We start from the raw sequence: 20,476 nt of genomic DNA, 5'->3' as shown, positions 1-20,476 counted from the left end.
AACTATGATAAAATACTCATTTATTATAAGAAATCAGAAAAATAGAAATAGAAAAGAAGCTTCTCAATTCAGCAAAAGGCATTTGTAAAAGGTCTACATCTAACATCACAGTCAATGGTAAAGACTGAATGTTTCCCCACAAGATTGGGATTAGCTAAGATTGTCCTCTCTCTTTTGCATTTGGTGAAGAGGCTCACTCTTGAAATAGCATAAGAAAATGAAATAAAATTCCAGCAGGTAAAAAAAGAAAAAAGATAATAAACACTATTCACAGATAATATGACTATTAATACAAAAAATCCTAAAAAACCCACAAAAGCAAAATACTAGAACCAATAAGTGGACTTAGCAAGGTCTCAGGATACAAAGTCATCAAAACATAAATTGACATAAAATAAAACTCCTGTCCCGGAGGCAAGACAGGAACAGCTTCATGGTGAATATGAACAAGAAGGAGGAGAGGAAAACATTGATCAGACTCTTCCTATGTTTCAGGCAGTGTTCCACTATTTTACATGCAGAAAGTTATTTAATCCACACAATTATTTTCATCTTATAGATGTAGATACCAAGGCTGAAAGAGGTTCCATAACTGATCTAAGATCTCACAGTACAGAAACCCTCTGGATTTAAATTCAGAGAGACTTGAAAGTCACTCCCTTACCCACTTTACTACAACCAACCACAACCTCAGGCTAGTAGAAGCACGGGGCCTCTCTGCTTTCCTCACACTAACATCATATCCACAACCATGCTCTGTGATGTGGGTACTGATGTTACTGGTCCTCAAGGCCTGCCCCACCCTTACCTCTTATCTTACCTCTGCATCTACCAAGTTGGGAGTAGGGGATGCTGATGGGAGAAGCTGAGAATAGGGGATGCTGATGGGAGAAGCTGGGAGAAGGGGATGCTGATGCAACACATCATGAACTCCCATTGTCTTACATAAAGTTCAACACTTCTTGAAGCATCAACAGTTCTCAGATTTGGTTTGATTTCCAGAGTGCCAAAACTGTTTTTAGTTTATAATTCTGTCCAAGTTTATAGATGCTATAGCAGAGATTTGCTGAACTTCTCACTCAGCCATAGCTGGAAGATACACTGACATTCTTTTCTGTTTGACTTACCCATCTTTTTCAAAAAAAAAAAAAAAAAAAAAAAAAGTAAACTGTGTTTGTGACGTCTAATAATTTTTGCTGGAAAAATACAAAATTGCAGCAAATGAGTTGATATTATATGAAACCTGTTTCATAAGTCGTGACTTATTGAGAAAGCCAATAGTGATATCGCTTGCCAAAGAGGAAGCTAGTTTCTTGTCTTTTGAGAAGTACAAGGATTATACAAATTTTAATAATTGTTAAACACCCTAAAATCTTGTATTCTTAAGTTTAGTTATGTTTATAATTTATACTTTAACCCATTGACAGATACATGTTTTGTCAGGTAGTTTAAGGGTTTATGTGGACAAACAATAGAAAGTGACGGTGATAAAAAGCTGTATGTCAATTGTATCTCAATTAAACTGGAAAAAAGGTGACTTTAGCTTTTTTAAAAAGAAAAAGTTAATAGAAAGGACATTGGGAATTGAGAGATTTGATGTGAAGTTGGAAAACCAAAGTTGGAGAATAGGCAGGACCAAAGCAACTCCAGGGGTCAAGGGCAGAAAGTATTTCAGACTTCAGGCCACTCTGATGTTGCAGGATCCCCACCCTATTTCCTATCACTGACTCAGCCTTGGACACAGCTGCAGCTACATGAATGATTCCCAGTTATCTCACTACATTTGCATTATTTGTTCCAGGTCAAAATCTTAGATAGGAGTTATGGGTTTGGTTGAGTCTGGGTCAACATGCCTGTCCTCTGTCTGCCAGGGAATGTTGGGGCAGAACTTCTCACCCTCTTGGATTCTATAGTGGAATGTCGAAGGTTGAGTGCTATATCATACCAAGATGACACATAGTGAGGATTCTGTCTAAGCATGAAATGGGACTCTTGCCCATCTTCCCAAAAGATAAACATGTGTGCAAATGTGGCTTCCTATTTGTCGAAAGGAAAAAATTTTATTTTCAAATCTACAGAGAGGTTTACATAAAATCAAATATTACGTATTGGGGGGAGATGAGAGATTTGTGCTTTTGTAAATAACTTTTTATTTAAAAATAATTGTGTGTTTATAGAAAAGTTGCAAACATAGCACAGAGGATTCCTGTATATACCCTTCATGCAGAGTCCCCTAGGGTAAATTTCATACATACCCATGGTACACTTCTTAAGAGTGAGAATAACTTCAGTACAACTCTGCTAATGAAAATACTGATTTTAACTTGGATTCCCCAGTTTCTATGGTAATGCCATATTTTTGTTCCTGGATCCAATTTAGGAAGCCACACTGCTTTTAGTTGATACATCTCCTTAGTTTTCTCTGATCTGTGGCAATTTCTTAGTCTTTGCCTTTTTAATGACAATAGTAATTTTGAAGAGTGTAGATCAGATATATTATAGAATGCCCTCATTTGGCTTTGTATACTACTTTCTTATGGTCATACTGGAAAATAATGTAGAGTGAAGAGTCTTTACCAACGCATTATAACCAAGCCTATATGATATCAACTTGACTTCTCACTAGCGATGTTAACTCTGATCAACTGGTTAAGGTGGTGTCAGTTTTCTTCCTTGTAAATTTACTATTTTTCCCTTTTCCTATTAAATTCTTTGGAAGCAAGTCACTATGTCTGGGAAAGAGGAATTAAATTCTACTTCCTGGGGAAGAGTTAATCTAGATATGTATTTTTGAAATTCATATGGATTCACGGATATTTACTTTATTCTTTGGATTATAACCCAATAATGTCATTATTTATTTTGTTTTCCAAATAGTTCTAGCTTTAAGAGCTGGTCCTTAAGAGCTCCCAGGTTAAATTCTATGAACTTTTGATGACTCCATCTTCTCTCTAAAAATCAACTTTTTTTTTTTTTAACTCTCTGACACTATAAGGTGTTTCAGAATCATTCTGTAAATTTCCTTGGTCCAGCTCTAAAATGTATCAGTTCTCCAAGGAGCCCTACTTCTTATTATCAGAGGATTTTATTCAGAAATAAGATCTGAGTGCTAGATATGGTCATTGCTGCTAGGTATCACTGCTTCCAGGCCCTCTTGAAGCTGCCTTGACCCCTCTGGCCAACCTTTAAGCATTAGCAAGCACCTTACCAGTGTGATTGATTAACTAACCTTTCTCGGTATATCTATAGATCATGCATTCTTTCCTAGAAAGAACAAAACTCCCATGCAGCTCAGGAAACTGAAACCAGACCCCCTTGACAAGCCCCTGTAATCAAGGGCAGGTAATCAAGTAATCAAGAAATGTTACTGACCATTGTACTCTCTTTATTGATTAACTGCCCTAAATTCTTTTAAAAACCCCTGGTCCAGGGAGAAACCTTGGAGCTGGCCTTTGGGCAGAGTCTGCCTTCTCTTCAAGAGGAATAAAGCTCATATTTTTTTCCAATCAAAACTCTACCGGCTTTTTGAGCGACAGGCAGCTAAACTTGGGTTTCAGTAACATTCTCAATGGAAAGAGGTAGGAAATATGTGTATGTATTCAAACTCTTGTGTGTATTTCCATATTTAATTATCTCTTTATCCATCTATCTTAATATATATTTAATAGAAACACGAATTAATGCCGTTAGCTCCAGCTCTAATCTAGCCACACAGGACTCATTACAGCCTCCCTCTTTTGCCTAGTTGTAACTTATTTCTGTGACAATGGGACACCTGGCTCCATTATCTACCATTTATTTACTTATTTGACTAGATATTGTAAATTGAAGGTAAAAAGAAATGTATAAAGCATGGTACTTTAGTTGCTAAATTTGTCCTTCTCAGGAGTATGTTTGCAACTCTGAAACTGTTACATGCATACCGGGATTGACTGAATGACAATACATTGTAAATAACGGAAATTTTGTCATACACAAATGCCTTTCGCTGGCTGATCTGCTTTTGATTAATAAACGGCGCTGCAGTGAGCGTGCTGCCCAAGGGGCCTGCACGACTCCGTCCCACTTTCGGGGAGGCGGAGCTACAGGTGCCGCCATCCTGGCCGCAGCCACACAGCTGCTCCCCCACCCTGCGTCACAGCGCCCCCTCTCCGCCCACCCTGTACTTCCTCTCTGCGGAGGCTCCACCTCCACTCCATTCCACTCGGAGCCAAAAGGGAGCCTCACCGCAGGCTATTGGGAACACAGGGACAGGTACTCCTGGTGTCCCCTGTGCCGGAGCGCAGGGGCAGCCTCACTCTTACCTTCTCTGCGGAGTCTCCCAAGACCGGGTCGGCGGAAGAGGCGGCTGCGGGTGCCATGCAGGTCCTGTGCGAGGGCTCCAGAGCTTCGGCAGCTGCTAAGCCCCAATGGTGAGGGGTGCGCAGAGGACGAGGTCTATTGCTGGAGAACCGGCAGCCTGAGAGCCCCAGAGGCCGTCTTGGGCCTGGGGGACAGCGTGGAGGCTGCAAGAGGAGAGAAGTGGGACTCGTGGGCGCTTGCGGCCTCCGCCACGGCCAATGCCTTATACAGCAGCAACCTGAGAGATGACTCGAAAGCCACGGCCAGAAACGCCATGGAGTCCCTGGTGTGGCCCAGGGCCGCCCCGAGCGAGGCCACCTGCCTGCTGCGTGCAGCCTGGCCCCTGACACATCCAACGGGGACAAATGTTCAGCCATCTTCCGCTCTGACAGCCTGGGGACGCCAAGGCCTGCTGAACCGCACACTGCCCTCTGGGGGCGTGGAGGGGTGAGTCGCAGCGTGAAGCATGCGCGAGGAGAAGCGTCTGCAAGCTGCTGGGAGGTCTTCTGGAAAAAGGAGCAGTTTAGTGGCCCTTGGCAGGGGGAGGGCCCAGCAGAGGAAGACGCCAGGGACTGCAAGGCGGGAAAGTTCATGCCCAAGATCGAGGGTACGTTCAAAAGCAAGAAGTAAGTCTTCCCGGACCCACGGGGAGGTTCAGTCGGAGGTGGCCGCATCTCTGCCACGTGTCAGCTAGAGCGCCTGGCCTTCCTGCCACAGCAATTTGGAACCCATCTGAGCAGAGGCAGAGCTCGGCTCCACTTGGGACTCACTCCGTGGATACCCTGCCTCTAGCCCCTCTGCCTTTCTGTCCTTGTCCAGCTCCTCAATGCCCCATGCCTTACGCCCCCCCTCCCCTCCCCCCATCATTTTTCAGTGTCTGTCTCAGGGCCCTCAGCCACCTTCTTCTTTATGCATCTGCCTCCACCGTGTTAGGCCTTCATTCACTTCAGGGAACCATCTCTTTGTACCTCAACCCCCCATTCTCTCAGGGCCTCCTGTTTCAGGGCTTCTGCATTCTCAGGGTTCCTGTCTACTCACAGCCTCTTAGCTGCTTTGCTTCTTCATTCTGCTGACTCTTTACTATCTCCTGGCAGCCCTATCCTCTCTTTCAGGGCATCCCACTTTCTCTCCCTTTCTCTCCCAACTCCATCTCAAATCGGTGAGGGCTCACTTCCTGCCCTGCTTGGATTCTCATCTTTTGGCTGCCCTCCCAGCACCTTTCTTGGTGGCCTGTCCTTTTGCCTTAGGGAAGCAGAGCTGGTTGCAGGCAGTTTTCGAGGGAGGGTGGAGCTAGGCCCAAATGACACTTTTCTCAGTAAGTACAACAGGGCCAGTGCTGGCAAGGGGGCAGAGTGCAGAGGATCCCGAGAGGCTGCCCTGCCAATGCCAACCGAAACCGATCTGGCTTGCTCCGCCAGCAAGGCTCCAGCTAGCACTTGGTGAGGAGTGAGAGCATTAGGCTTCACAGCACAATAAAACCCAGTCTGGATGGGTGACAATACCCCAGCTCATGAAGGGTCCTGGCATGCTCTGACAGGCTCACAGGCCCATTCCCAGCCATGCCCAGAAAGAGGTTGGATGAGGACTGCTTGTTCTTGAACAGGTGAGCACAGGGGAGGGAGTATGGTGGTGCCTGAGCCCCGCCCTCCTGCTCTGCAGGGTCCTGGCACACTATGAGGTGGGAGTGGTCCTTGCCCTGGAGGTACCCAGCAGACCCCAACTTCACCCTGTCGTTGGGCCCTTTCTTCTTTGTCACAGACCTGCAAAATGTGTCCAAGATTCTTCTCTTCTTTTTCTTGTATCTTTTTCACCTCCAGAGAGTGACTTTGATTTGGAATGACCCATTTTGGCATGAAATGCTTAGAAAGTTCCCCTGCTGTAGGTTCTAGCATTGTGAAGTTAGTGTTTCTGCTATTTCTTTTCAGATAGTTTTTGTTTTTGTTTTTTTAAAGTAAAAGAAATCATAAGAGCAAACATTTAAGAAACCATGCCACTGAGCAAACACAGCAGTTCTGAGAAGCTGGAGAAGGGAGGAGGGTGGTATTTGGGGGACACTTTCACTCCCTGACAGCTCACTGTCTGGTTACCAAGGCCACCTCTCAGGTAGGGGTGACAGCATGGACTTTTTTGGGGTGGAAAAAGTCAGGTTTGTTTTTATGCAGACTGGTATGTTGCCGTTCTGAGCAGGCTGTTCTAGGCCTGTTATTAAGAGAAAACCTTTGCAGGAAGTGAAGCCTTCTGTCCATGGAGAGGCCAGAGTTTGGGAGTCCAGCCAGAGCCCTTGGAGCCTCCTGTCTGTATCCTCCTATATCTCCTAAAATGTGATTCTTTACGTTTTGTTGTTAACAACAAACACAGCACACACACACACACACACACACACACACACACACACATTTTACACACACACACACACACACACACACACACACAAATAATGATGTTGTGCACTCTCATGAAGAGTAATAGTAGGACATACCCTGTGTTCCCCTCGTCTTTGATTATAATACCAACCAAATTCTGGGTGTCTCAGTTTTTATTCTTGGAGGAGAAAGGATGAGAGTCTTGACTTAGGTTGGCTTAAAGAAAATTCCAAGATGAATAACATAATAAGATCATAAGACGAACAATATATTACATCATGGCACAATGACAACTTTTTACTGTTTTCCTCACAAAAAACAGCAGTTTCTACAATCACCCACAGATGAGAGAGCCCTCGTAGAAGTCCAGAAGTTTTGTGGAGAAGTCACAGCACACTGTTGGAGCAAATTAAGAATCCAAGATTGGATGTACTGAAGCAGGTAAGAGGAATAGTTTCACTTTGCCTATGTCCTGCGTCCTCCAAGGCAGCATAGCTCAGTGCCAAAGAGGTGTTCTTATAACCTGTGACTTGTGATTTCTCTCACTGGGGAAAGTGAGAGTATGTGAGTGAATGAATGCCTGGTTTCCTTAGCTGTATGAGACGCTGCCAAAGAGATCCACTTCTTTTTTTTAAATTTTTATTTATTTATTTATTTTTTAAAAATTTACATCCAAGTTAGTTAGCATGTAGTGCAACAATGATTTCAGGAGTAGATTCCTTAATGCCCCTTACCCCTTGAGCTCATCCCCCCTCCTACAACTCCTCCAGTAACCCTCTGTTCTCCATATTTAAGAGTCTCTTCTGTTTTGTCCCCCTCCCTTGTTTATATTATTATTGCTTCCCTTCCCTTATGTTCATCTGTTTTGTGAGATTCACTTCTTTTCATCCCATCCAGATTGCTTAGGTATATCGTGTGGTTGAGCATGGGAGTTGTCTGGGAAGGTATCAGGTAGGGCTGTTGGAGGGCATCAAAGGGATATGGGGTGGGTCAGTCGGTTGAGAGTCTGACTTCAGCTCAGGTCATGATCTCATGGTCTGTGAGTTTGGGCCCCACATCGGGCTCTGTGCTGACAGCTCAGAGCCTGGAGCCTGCTTTGGATTCTGTGTCTCCCTCTCTCTCTGCCCCTGCCCTGCTCATGCTCTGTTTCTCTCTCTCTCGGTCAAAAATAAATAAACAACAACAAAAAAGGGATATGGATCCTACTAATCATGCTGTGGACTCCATCAGGAAGCTTGCTTGCTAATGAGCCATTGGGGATAACTCCAAATAGTCATGGGCACCCCCTTACACATAACCCTACCCTGTGGATGACTCCCTGCATGTGCTTCCAGTGAGAGAGTCTTTGCAGATGGCTAGTGAGCACATGCAGAAAGATGGCCAGACTGCAGGCTGGGGAGAAATCACAAACTTGAGCATTCATTCCCATCTTAAGGAAAGCAAAACGGAGGCTCTTGGCAACCAACCTGGTTTTGCAAGATTGAGTGAAGGCATGGAATCTTAAGAATACTACAGAAAGGTGAAACAAGAAGTATGGAGCAGGAATAACCTTATAAAAGGTCAGAGAAAGGCTCGGAATCACTAGCAGGGGTGACAGAAGGTAATTTTCTCCTAAAGCAAGTCAGAAAGACTGGAGGAGGTGGCTGCTTCTTCAGATAGTAAGACAGTAGCAGTTTTCAAGGAGTATGAATTATCAGCATAAACTGACACCACCAAAGGAACACAATAATTTTCCAGAAACAGATCACAAGGAAATGAACATCTGTGATTTGTCTTATAAAGAATTCAGAATAGCTGTTTTAAGGAAGCATGGCGAGCTACAGAAAAACACATAAAGACAAGTCAATTAAATCATGAAAACAATATGCAAAATGAGAAGTTTAACAGAGGGATAGAAATCATAAAAAAAAGAAGCAAACTTTCGGAAGCTGAAGAATATAATGAATGAAATGACAAATCCAATAGAGAGCATCAGTATCAGATTGGATTGGGCAGAAGAATAAGCCTGTGAAGTAGAAACAGGACATTTAAAATTATGGAGTCAGTGAGAATACAGGAAAAACATGAAATGAATAAAGAAAGCCCCCATGGCCTGTGGAGTACCATTAAGCGAAACACTGTAGACGTGATTGGAGTTCCCAAAGGAGAAGGATGCAGAAAGGGGCAGAAAGCTTGGTTAAAGGAATAATGGCTGGGAACTTTCTAAATCTGGGGAGAGATTTAGACTTGTAACTCATAAAGTTAATAGGTCACCCCAATATTTCAACCCAAAGTGATCTTCTCCAAAACACATTATAATTCAGCTGTCTAAAATGAAAGATAATGGAGAGAATTTTAAAAGCAGTCAGAGGAGGAGCGCCTGAGTGGCTCAGTCGGCTGAGCATTCGAGTTCAGCTCAGGTCATGATCTCATGGTCTGTGGATTTGAGCCCCGCATCGGGCTCTGTGCTGACCGCTCAGAGCCTGGAGCTGCTTTGGATTCTGTGTCTCCGTCTCTCTCTGCTCCTCCCTGCTCTCTCTCTCTCTCTCTCTCTCAAAAATAAACATTAAAAAATTTTTTTAAAGCAGTAAGAGGAAAAATAACCCTCATATGCCCAGGAACCCTCCATAAGGCTATCAGATTTTTTTTTTTTTTTTTGAGAAACCCTGCAGCCCAGAGAGTGAGGGATGATATACTGAAAATGATGGAAGAAAAAACTGCCAACCAAGAACACTTTACCTAGTAAAGTTGTCTTTCAAAAATAAAGGTGAAATAAAAATTCTCCCAACGAAAGCTGAGGGAATTCATAAGAATTCCCACTAGACTTGCTTTATAAGAGATGCTGGAAGGAGTTCTCTGAGCTGAAACAAAAAGACACTAACTAGTACCATGAAAACATTAGAAAATATACAACACACTGAAAATTTAAATATATTCAGTCAAGTTCAGAATACTCTAATACTGCAATATGGTGGTTAATCACTTAATACTAGTAAAGGTTAAAGGAAAAAAGTACTAAAAATAACTATAGCTACAATAACTTGTTAATGGATTCACAATATAAAAAGATAAATTGTGACATCAGAAACAAAATATGAGAAGGAAGTAAAGGGATAAAGGTTTGTATGTGATTGCAGTTAAGTTGTTATCACTTTAAAATAGACTGTAATGTCTGTAAGGCACTGAATATTTAAAGGAACTCAAATGTTTTAAAAGGGTAAAATGAACTTTACTGAAATGTTCATAAATCTGTATGAACTTAAATCCTTAAAACTAATATGTTACCTAGAATTATAATTAGAGAAATTTTCAATGACATGAATTATTTGAACCTTTAGAGAGGACAGCATAAGATCCTTTCTCATAAGGAATATATAATCTCTGATGGGAAATTAACATGTACTGTCACAATTAGGATATAAGCACAGACACCAGTTCCTTCCCTACAGAGTTTATTGAGATGCGAAGGTCCTAGGGGAGACTCACACCTGAATTTCTAGCCAGATCCAAAAAATATATAAGCCTTAAACAAATGCCTTGAGCTCTGACACAGTGGCTCAGGTCTCAAGTATGTAGTGGCCCTTCGTATTTTCTTAATAAATTTATAATGACCAGTTTGATCTACAGCCAAGAATGACTCCTGGAACATTCAGACTGTGAGATCTATGCTATGACCCTTTTGCCGGTAAAGGAAGAAGAAAATTCAGTGACTACCTCTGCTCAACCTTGACATCCTAAAGGCCAGTTCTTCCAGTGGAGGTGAACCATACTTACAGGGTCAGCATGGTTATTTCCATGGAAGGAGAGTGAGTTAACCAAGTTTCTATTTACCTCTCATGCTCTCTGTTCCTGTAAAATGAGGAAAAATATTTATAATTCATAACAAGAAACTCAACGTTTAAAGCCCTGGCTATATACTTTTCTGTATATTTTCTGTATACTTTTCTGCTTATTCTAAGCATACCCTCTGTTGGCTTCATCTTCAGTGTGGTAGCAAGATAGCCATAGCAGGACCAAGGGACATCTAGCATGTAGCAACATCAGAGGAAAAGATTTATCTCTTTCTTAAGTTGTAAATTGAAATAGACATATAAAAGAGCTTATGTGTTATAAGCATGCAGCTCGATATGTGTTCACAAACTTAACAACTAAATAATCAGTATCCAAATTGGTTGTGTTTCTGTTTCATGCCTTACTACAAAACCAAGGAAAGCACATCCACCTTTCTTTATTCATTATCTGTCCAGCTAGGCTGGAACAGGGAAGCAGAATATGTAGAAACACTGACGACATGTTGAATTATAAATCTTAGGCTACCAAAGTTCCCCTCGATACTTGTTACCCATTATTGATTTCATGGATGCTTGCAGTAAGCTATCTGCAAAGATTATAGACTGGTAGGGACTTTCTTCTAGGAAGCAGAATTATGATATGCTCTCTGCCCGAGAGAAATCGTCTCTTTCATGATTGTCGTCACAGGGAAACTGAGGTATCTGGTAGGATAATGGAAACATAGGAACTAAGAAGTGAACGGTCAGATGAGTGGGAGGGAGAGAAGAGGGATACCTCCCTACTGAAGCTCACCAACAGGTGGGCTTAGTCCTCAGCTACTCCATCCTTGTATCTTCTAGTAAAGACAAGGGCAGTTGTTTGTCACATGAAGCTTCATGCAACAAAAGAGTGATTTTAATGTTGACGGCTGTGTGTGGCAATACATTCGGACCCTGTGAAGCAGAGTCTTCTGAGTCTTCTGTTTATAAATGAGAGCATGTAAGGAGAGAGCTGGGGTCTCTAATGGGATTTTCTTCTGTTCTCACAGATTTCTGAAGAGAAGAATACTGGTTAGAAATGAGTCCTTAGTGACTGAATTTCTTCTTGCTGGCCTAACAGACCGTCCAGAGCTCCAGCAACCCCTCTTCTTCCTGTTTCTGGTGATCTACATTGTCACCATGGTGGGCAACGTTGGCTTGGTCACTCTTATTAGTCTAAATTCTCACCTCCATACCCCCATGTACTACTTCCTCTTCAACCTATCCTTCATTGATGTCTGTTACTCTTCTGCTTTCACCCCCAAGATGCTGATGAACTTTGTATCAAGGGAGAATATCATCTCCTACGTTGGCTGCATGACTCAGCTGTTTTTCTTTCTCTTTTTTGTCATCTCGGAATGCTATATGTTGACCTCAATGGCCTACGATCGCTACGTGGCCATCTGTAATCCGTTGCTGTATAAGGTAACCATGTCCCATCAGGTCTGTGCCTTGCTGACTGTTGCTGCATATATGATGGGGTTTGCTGGAGCCTCTGCCCACACAGGGTGCATGCTCAGACTAACCTTCTGCAGTGTTAATGTCATCAACCATTACCTGTGTGATATTCTTCCTCTCCTCCAACTGTCTTGCAGCAGCACCTATGTCAACGAGGTAGTAGTTCTGATAGTCGTGGGAATTAATATCACAGTACCCAGTTTTACCATCCTGATTTCTTACGTCTTTATCCTCACTAGCATTCTTCATATCAAATCTGCTCAAGGACGATCAAAAGCCTTCAGTACCTGTAGTTCTCACATCATTGCTATTTCTCTTTTCTTTGGCTCGGCAGCATTCATGTATCTTAAATATTCTTCTCCGGGGTCTATGGAGCAGGGGAAAGTTTCTTCAGTTTTCTATACTAATGTGGGGCCCATGCTCAATCCCCTGATCTACAGTTTGAGGAATAAGGATGTCAAAATTGCACTGAGGAAAGTCTTGATTAAAATCCAAAGGAGAAGCATGTTCTAATTAGAAGTGGCAACAATATAAAGAAGTTCAACTTTTTATTTTATAATTATTGGTGTTTTTCAAGGTGAGAATGTGATCATAAACATGTTGTTTCTAGAGATTGTGTTTTGTGTGGTTTAATAGACGTGCTTGTGATTTTTCTGATAGCTGATCTCATCTCATTTTTCCTTCTGTATCTCCATCATCTTGTGCAAGTTTACATAAATAAGTAATACGTTTTCTGGGGTGCCTGGGTGGCTCAGTCGGTTGAGTGTCCGGCTTCGGCTCAGGTCATGATCTCACAGTTCATGGGTTCGAGCCCCACATTGGGCTCTGTGCTGACAGTTCGGAGCCTGGATCCTGCTTTGGATTCTGTGTCTCCCTCTCTCTCTCTGCCCTTCCCCCATTCACACGCTGTCTCTGTGTCTCTCAAAAATGAATAAATGTTAAAAAAAATTTTTTAAAAAAGTAATATGTTTTCTAAATAGAAACTATGCCCTGATATTTAAAATAACTTCTATACTACTTTTGTCTCTGGGCTATTCCTAATATGGGCAAATATGATTAGTTTTATCAGTTATATAAAGTTGAAGTTAGAGCTCTCTGATCTAGATATAGAAATGACAAACACTACAAGAGCTCATTCTTTTTATTTTATTTTATTCTATTTTATTTTTTTAAATTTACATCCAAGTTAGTTAGCATATAGTGCAACAGTGATTTCAGGAGTAGATTCCTTAATGCCCCTTACCCGTTTAGCTCATCCCGCCTCCCACAACCCCTCCAGCAACCCTGTTTGTTCTACATATTTAAGAGTCTCATGTTTTGTCCCCTTCCCTGTTTTTATATTACTTTTGCTTCCTGTCCCTTATGTTGATCTGTTCTGTGTCTTTTTTTTTTAATTGTTTTTTGATGTTTATTTATTTTTGAGACAGAGAGAGACAGAGCATGAACGGGGGAGGGGCAGAGAGAGAGGGAGACACAGAATCAGAAGCAGGCTCCAGGCTCTGAGCCATCAGCCCAGAGCCCGACACGGGGCTCGAACTCACGGACCGCGAGATGGTGACCTGAGCTGAAGTCGGATGCTTAACCGACTGAGCCACCCAGGCGCCCCTGTTCTGTGTCTTAAAGTCCCCAGATGAGTGAAGTCATACGGTATTTGTCTTTCTCTGACTGACTAATTTCACTTAGCATAACTTACCCTCTAGTTCCATCCACATAGTTGCAAATGGCAAGATTTCATTCTTTTTGATTGTTGAGTAATACTCCATTGTATATATATACCACATCTTCTTTATCCATTTATCCATCGCTGGACATTTGGGCTACAAGAGCTCTCATTCTTAACAATATTGTTACTGGTATAGGCAGCAGCACTCAAAGAAATGCATTTCAAATTGTGTGTAAAGATTATAGCAGGATCAGATCCCTCCAATAGTGGCCTTTTGTTCTATTTTTTCTTGTCACTTTTTCTGTTATTATTCTGACTTTCCTTCTGTTCTTTGGTAATGGCAAGATCTATATGACATACTACCTGCTTCTGAGAGTGTCTATCAGGGCGATGTATTCAATATCTAAGACAATACACAGACTCCATTGTTCATTGCCAATCATAGTAGTAAGAGGGGATGATTAGAGAAATAATACATATGTATCTCAGGATCCCAGTGTGGGGGTTTTGGGTTGGTGGTTTAGTGTATTATAAAAGTTGCATTCTTTACCATCTAAAATGATACCAAGTATTTGAAAAAGAGCATATAGTTCTTACTGTAAATTTTAAAATTTATCACCTTAAGGAAAATACTACACAGAGTATTAAGAGGAAAATTTTAGCCATTGTTTTATTAATACAGTGAAGTTTATCATGAAAAAGGTGTATATTAATAGAAATAAACTATATTCCAGCAACATTTTGTGAATTTACTGAAACCTTGTCTCACCAATAAGATACTAAATATATTTAACTAGATGCTTTTTCATATAATTTTCCTACTTGCCACAAATGCTTTTCCAAAAACCACAAATGTTTCCCAAAAAGTGCTTTTCCCATTTGTGTATTTAGAATATTAAATATAGTGGGAGGTAAGAAATACCTCTTACCTTTTATTCATGTGTTTGAATAACAACAATAATAAAGTAAATGTTGTAATAAGTAATAGAGATTACGTTACAAAACACACACACTAGTTTTCTGTAAGTCCCAATATATCTGCTTAACAATATATTGTTTAAAATATTGAACTCTGCGTATTTTTACACAAATAAATTTTACTTACAAAGACATGAAATATTTCAAATTTTGCTTAATAAGGTATAGTTTATATATAGTAAAATATACAAATATTAAATATACACCTTGATGACTTTTTGCCTAAGTATAAACTCCACCCAGAAAAAGATATGGAACATTTCAATGAGCCCAGAAATTTTCCACATTCCCCTTTCTAGTCAACAGCAACCCCCATTGCTCTGATTTCTCTCACTTTAGAGTAGTTTTGTCTCTTTTTAAAAATCTTAAAAATAAAACCAAACTGTTTATAGGTTTGTGTCTACCTTCTTCATTTGACATAATCATTTTTGTATTTTAAACATATTGCTGCATATATCATTAAATTATTTTCTGAGAAGTATCTTATTGAATCTATTTTCCACAGTTTACTTATCTATTCTTGTAATGTTGGAAATTTGGCTATTATAAATAAAACTTGAATAAATATTTAAGTACAGTTTTTTAACGTGTATACTAATTTCTCTGGATATATAGTTAGCAGTGGAGTATCTGGATCAGTACATGTATGTGTATCTTTATTAGAAAACACCAATTTGTTTTCCAAAGTACTTATACTATTTTACTCTCTTGACAGTAGTGTATGAAAGTTACAGTTGTTCCACATCCACATGTATGCTTGGTATTTTAAGTCTTATTAATTTTAGACATTCTGGTGTGCATACAATGGTATCTCATTATAGTTTGGACAAGAATACTGAAATAAAAATTTTCAGATTTATTAATATATTTGGGCCTGTATTGCTTGTTGGAATGATAACTTTTAAAAGTTTGCTACTTATACAGATTAGGAAACAAATAAAGCTGTCTTTGTTCTCAGATGACATGACTATCTCTATAGAGAATCTCTCAAAATTGATAGCAACAACAACAACAAAAACAAAGCAACAAACAAAACCTTGTGGAATTAGTAAGTGACTATATGAAAGTCACAGGATACAAAGTTAACCTACAAAAGTTAATTTATTTCCTATATATCAGTAATTGGATAATTGGAATTTGAAATGAAAACACAATACTGTTCATATTAGCGCCTCTGTAGCCATCCCCAGTAAAGAAGAAATACCTAGTTATAAACCTAACAAAATATTTGTAGTATCTAGATGTGAAAAACTACAAACTTTAATAAACGTACTTAAAAAGATCAAAAGAAATGGAAAGATATTCTATGTTAATGGATTGGAATACTCAATAACATTAAGATGTCAATTCTTCTTAACTTCATCTATGGATTCAGTGTGATCCCCATCAAAATTCTAGCAAATTTTTGTGGATATCACCAAAGTTTATATGGAAAGGCAAAAGAGCCAGAATATCAAATAAAATACTGAAGGGGAAAAAAGTTGTAGGACAGACACTATTCAACTATAAGACTGACTATAAAATTATAGTAATCAAGACTGTGTGATGAAAGAAAAGATACATAGACCAACAGATCAGAAGAGAGAGCTCAGGAATAAACATACAAAATATTGTCAACTGATTATTGACCAAGGAACAAAGGCAAATCAGTTGAGAAATAGTAATCTTTTTAACAAGTGATGCTGGAAAAATCAGACACCCATATGCAAAAACATGAATTTAGACATAAACCTTATGCCTTTCAAAACAAAACAACCTCAAAATAGATCATCAACCAATTGTAAACTACAAAATTCAAAGCGTAAACTATGACACTTTTAAAGGAACTCAGAGAACTTAGGTGAATTTAGGTGAATTTGGATTCGGTGATTGGTGAGGTTTTAGATATAATACCAAAGCATGATTCGTGAAAAAAAATTGGTAAGACAAACTTTAAATGTTTAAAAACACTTCTGGAAACAACATTGTTTTAAAAAGGAGAGTCAAGGGGCTCCTGGGTGGCTCAGTCGGTTAAGTGTCCAACTTTGGCTCGGATCATGATCTCACAGTTTGTGAGTTCAAGCCCTGCGTTGGGCTCTGTGCTATCAGTTCAGAGCCTGGAGCCTGCTTCGGATTCTGTTATCTCCCTCTCTCTCTGCCCCTCCCCCACTCATGCTCTGTCTTTCTCTGCCTCTCAAAAAATGAATAAATGTTAAAGAAAAATTTAAAAAAAGGAAAGTCAAGCCACAGAATGGGAGAAAATATTGGCAAAGCATAGATCTGAGAAAGAACTTGTATCCACCGTATACAAAGAATTCTAAAACTCAACTGTAGGAAAACAAACAACTGAAAGGATGAGACAAATATTTGGACAAACACCTCACCAAAAAAGATATGCAGATGGAAAATAAGTGTTTGAGAAGTTGCTTGGCTTTATTTGTTTTTAGGGAATTTTCAATTAAAATAACAATGAGATGCCCCTACAAACCTATTACAATGACTAAAATTGAGAAACTGGCAGTACTAATTGCTGGCAAAGATGTGGAGCAATAGGAACTTTTGTTCATTGCTGGTGCTAATGCAAAGTGGTATAGCTACTTTGGAAAACAGTTGGGCAGTTTCTTCTAAAAGCAAACATAGTCTTCACTCTGAATCCAGCAATGATGCTTCTCAATATTTCCCAACTGATTTGAAAATTTCACGTCCAGACAAAAACCTTCACATGAATGTTCATAGCAGCTTTATGATTGCTCCAAACTGGAAGCAAACAAGGTGTTCTTAAAAAAGGGAATGGAGGGGCGCCTGGGTGGCGCAGTCGGTTAAGCGTCCGACTTCAGCCAGGTCACGATCTCGCGGTCTGTGAGTTCAAGCCCCGCGTCAGGCTCTGGGCTGATGGCTCAGAGCCTGGAGCCTGTTTCCGATTCTGTGTCTCCCTCTCTCTCTGCCCCTCCCCCGTTCATGCTCTGTCTCTCTCTGTCCCAAAAATAAATAAACGTTGAAAAAAAAAATTTTTTTTTAAATTTGTGTTTTCATACGGTGCCTCGTCTTTTGAATTTTTTAACTCAAATTTCATATTTGGTATTTATTCTTGTTCATATATGGAATAGTTACTCATTTATTTTCAGTCTGCTTGCCAGGGTCTATGTAGATGCTCTCTGCTCAGATCACCTAGAGTTTAGCTTACTCTGAACCTGAATCTCTCACACCATCTCTGTGGCCCTTTCATTTTTTTTTTTAATTTTTAAATGCTTATTTATTTTTGAGAGAGAGAGAGAGAGAGAGAGAGAGAGAGCGAGCAGGGGAGGGGCAGAGAGACATGGAGACACAGAATCCGAAGCAAGCTCCAGGCTCCCAGCTGTAAGCACAGAGCCTGATGTGGGGCTCCTGAGATCATGATCTGAGCTGAAGTTGGGTGCTCAACCAACTGAGCCACCCAGGCGCCCTGCCCTTTCATTTGTTAAAGTTGGCCTGCCTTTTTGCTTTTTCACCTTTTCTGAAACCCATGCACCTTTATTGAGACCCTGAATGTGTAGCCCTGTCTATACTGAAGCAGGCATTTACCTGTGGAAAAACTGCGATAAACTGCAGACACCTGCCAAGGTGTAAACGCCGGATGACCAATAAATAGGTTTTCTCCTCAAAATATGCTCATCTGAACAGCAGCTTCTGTGGTAGCTGGGAAGTCATTAGAAGTACAAAATCTAGTGCCCACTCCAGATTTACTGAATTAGATTCTGTTTTCCTTTTCCTTCCTGGCACTTGAAGACTTAATTTTCTTTTTGTTACCTCAGTTATATATTTACCCTTAAAAATATATTGGCCGGGGTGCCTGGGTGGCTCAGTCGGTTTAGTGCTGGACTCTTGGTTCTGGCTCAGGTCACAATCTCACAGTTCGGTTTGTAGGATCCAGCCCCGCAGAGGGCTCTGTGCTGTTAGTGCAGGATTCTCTCTCTTTCCCTCTCTCTGCCCCTGTTCCTCTCTTTCTGGCTCTCAAAATAAATTTTAAAAAAACTTAAAAAAATTAAAAAATATGTTAACTAACATTTCTGGGTGTTTATAGCAGGTTAGCTCAGTGAGACATTGTCCTGCAAATTAAAAATTGAGTTAGTCAAAAATAAGTTTTTCTTTTCTGCATCTTTAGGAGAATATACTATAAGGCTTAAATTACCACTCACTTTGACAAGTTAGAACATACTGGGCTTGATTACTAAAACGGAGTCAAGGGATGTTCTGGTAGGTCTCATGAAAAGGGTCACCATTTGACATACTTTGTTACAATTGAATTAGGCTAAGGTGACTGTTATGTAGGTGGAGCAAAGGACATGAATGAGATAGTTTTGCAATGTATGGATAAGCTCAGAGTCTCTCTACACTCATTCTGTATTGCACATATTAACACTGGTTGTATTAAAGGTGAAAAAATGACCTTCAGCTCTGGCTTAGAACCTTGGCATAAAACTCTTCTTGCAATGTGATTTGATATAATATGAACTTAGAGGGAGTGTTTCTGGTTCTTAGATCACCTAAATAAGAGTTCTTAACGTTTCTATAGAAAACACATGTTTTAATAAATCTCCAAGGTCCTCATCACTACTGCCGCCCAAGGAATGTCTATCTTTTGGGACATATTTCAGATTTACCCTGAGGAATGTTTAGTCCCCTTGTAATTTTGAGGAGTCCGAGAATAATAATTGAGACCCATTTTAGTAATGGTTGGTTTTAAATTATCCTAAGTATAGACCCATATGAGGGAGTTCCTAAATATTTTTCTTGACCTCTGTTCTTTTTCCCTTTACTCTTTCTCTCATTAAGTTCACATAATGTCATGGCTTTAACCTTTATAGAATTAATCTCCAATTTTTTTTCATATTCTGGTCTGTGTCTTGAACTTCATTTAGCCTTAAGTAGGCTGTATACTTCTACCTGGATGTCCAGTTGGCAACTGAAGTCCACCATGTTCAAAATTGAATGTATATGTATATGAATATTTCTACTCATTCTGAGTTCTCTTTGTTTATAGCAACACCATAATTTATCCAAATCCCTATGCTAGTACCTTTGGGAATTTCTTGCCTATATCTGTTCCCTTTGTGTGAAGTCCTGATGAGTCTTTCCTTACAACATCTCTTGCATTATATTTATTATATATTATTTATGTGGTTATTATATATTTATTTATTTTAATATTATAATTGCCTCTCATAGCTCCTCCTTCCTTCAGTTTCTCTTGTACCAGTCCCCACTGCTGGCCTCCACCATATTAGTCCTTCCAAATCTACGCTTTGATCTTTTCCATCCTGTGCCAAAATAGGAATTAAAATCTCGAGTGACTTAATGGCCTCTCATAATAAGCTGACCTTGATTTTGGCATTTGAAAGCCAAATGCCACTATACTGACCTAAATCTGACTTTTGATCTTACTCCATGCTGCAGTCCAGAGGGGGAGACATTGGAACTTCTCTGAGAGCCTGTGAAAGTAAGTCCTCTATGTGACATTCAGGGAGAAAGCTCAGTAACTCTGATCTGTGTGGTATCTAAGAGTTCAGTAGTGGCCTTTACTAGTCTTACTGATGTCTTTTTCTTCCTACATTCAGGTCTACAGAGAAAACCATTGACACCACACAAGCCTTTGCCTGTGTGCCAAGAATTCTGTTGTAGTATTCACTATAAATTCCAGGAAATTCTGTTGTAGTATCCACTATAAATTCCAGGAAATATGGAATTCATCTATTCTTCTATTATACAAATATTTATTGAACTCTTAGGTGCTACAGGGATAGCACTGGAGAAAATAGACACAATCCATTTGGAGCTTAAATTCAAATGTAAGTGGGTACATGAGTGTGTGGTGGGAACATACAACAAATGAATAAATGAATAAATGTGTAGTATTTCATAGAGTGATA

At 40.0% G+C, this 20,476-nt stretch overlaps 1 protein-coding gene across 1 annotated transcript; it reads left to right on the top strand.

Moving 5' to 3' along the window:
- The first annotated feature begins 11,443 nt into the window (after positions 1-11,443).
- On the top strand, positions 11,444-12,468 carry LOC123602219 (olfactory receptor 8B3). The gene has a single exon (XM_045486567.1). It carries the CDS (start codon positions 11,444-11,446, stop codon positions 12,461-12,463), a length of 1,020 nt encoding a protein of 339 aa, XP_045342523.1. The 3' UTR covers positions 12,464-12,468.
- The last annotated feature ends 8,008 nt before the right edge of the window (positions 12,469-20,476 follow it).

The sequence above is a fragment of the Leopardus geoffroyi genome, chromosome D1 (genome assembly GCF_018350155.1).
Source record: "Leopardus geoffroyi isolate Oge1 chromosome D1, O.geoffroyi_Oge1_pat1.0, whole genome shotgun sequence".
Taxonomy (NCBI): domain Eukaryota; kingdom Metazoa; phylum Chordata; class Mammalia; order Carnivora; family Felidae; genus Leopardus; species Leopardus geoffroyi.
Note: the sequence above shows the minus strand (reverse complement) of the source record. Positions and strands in the feature narration are given on the sequence as shown.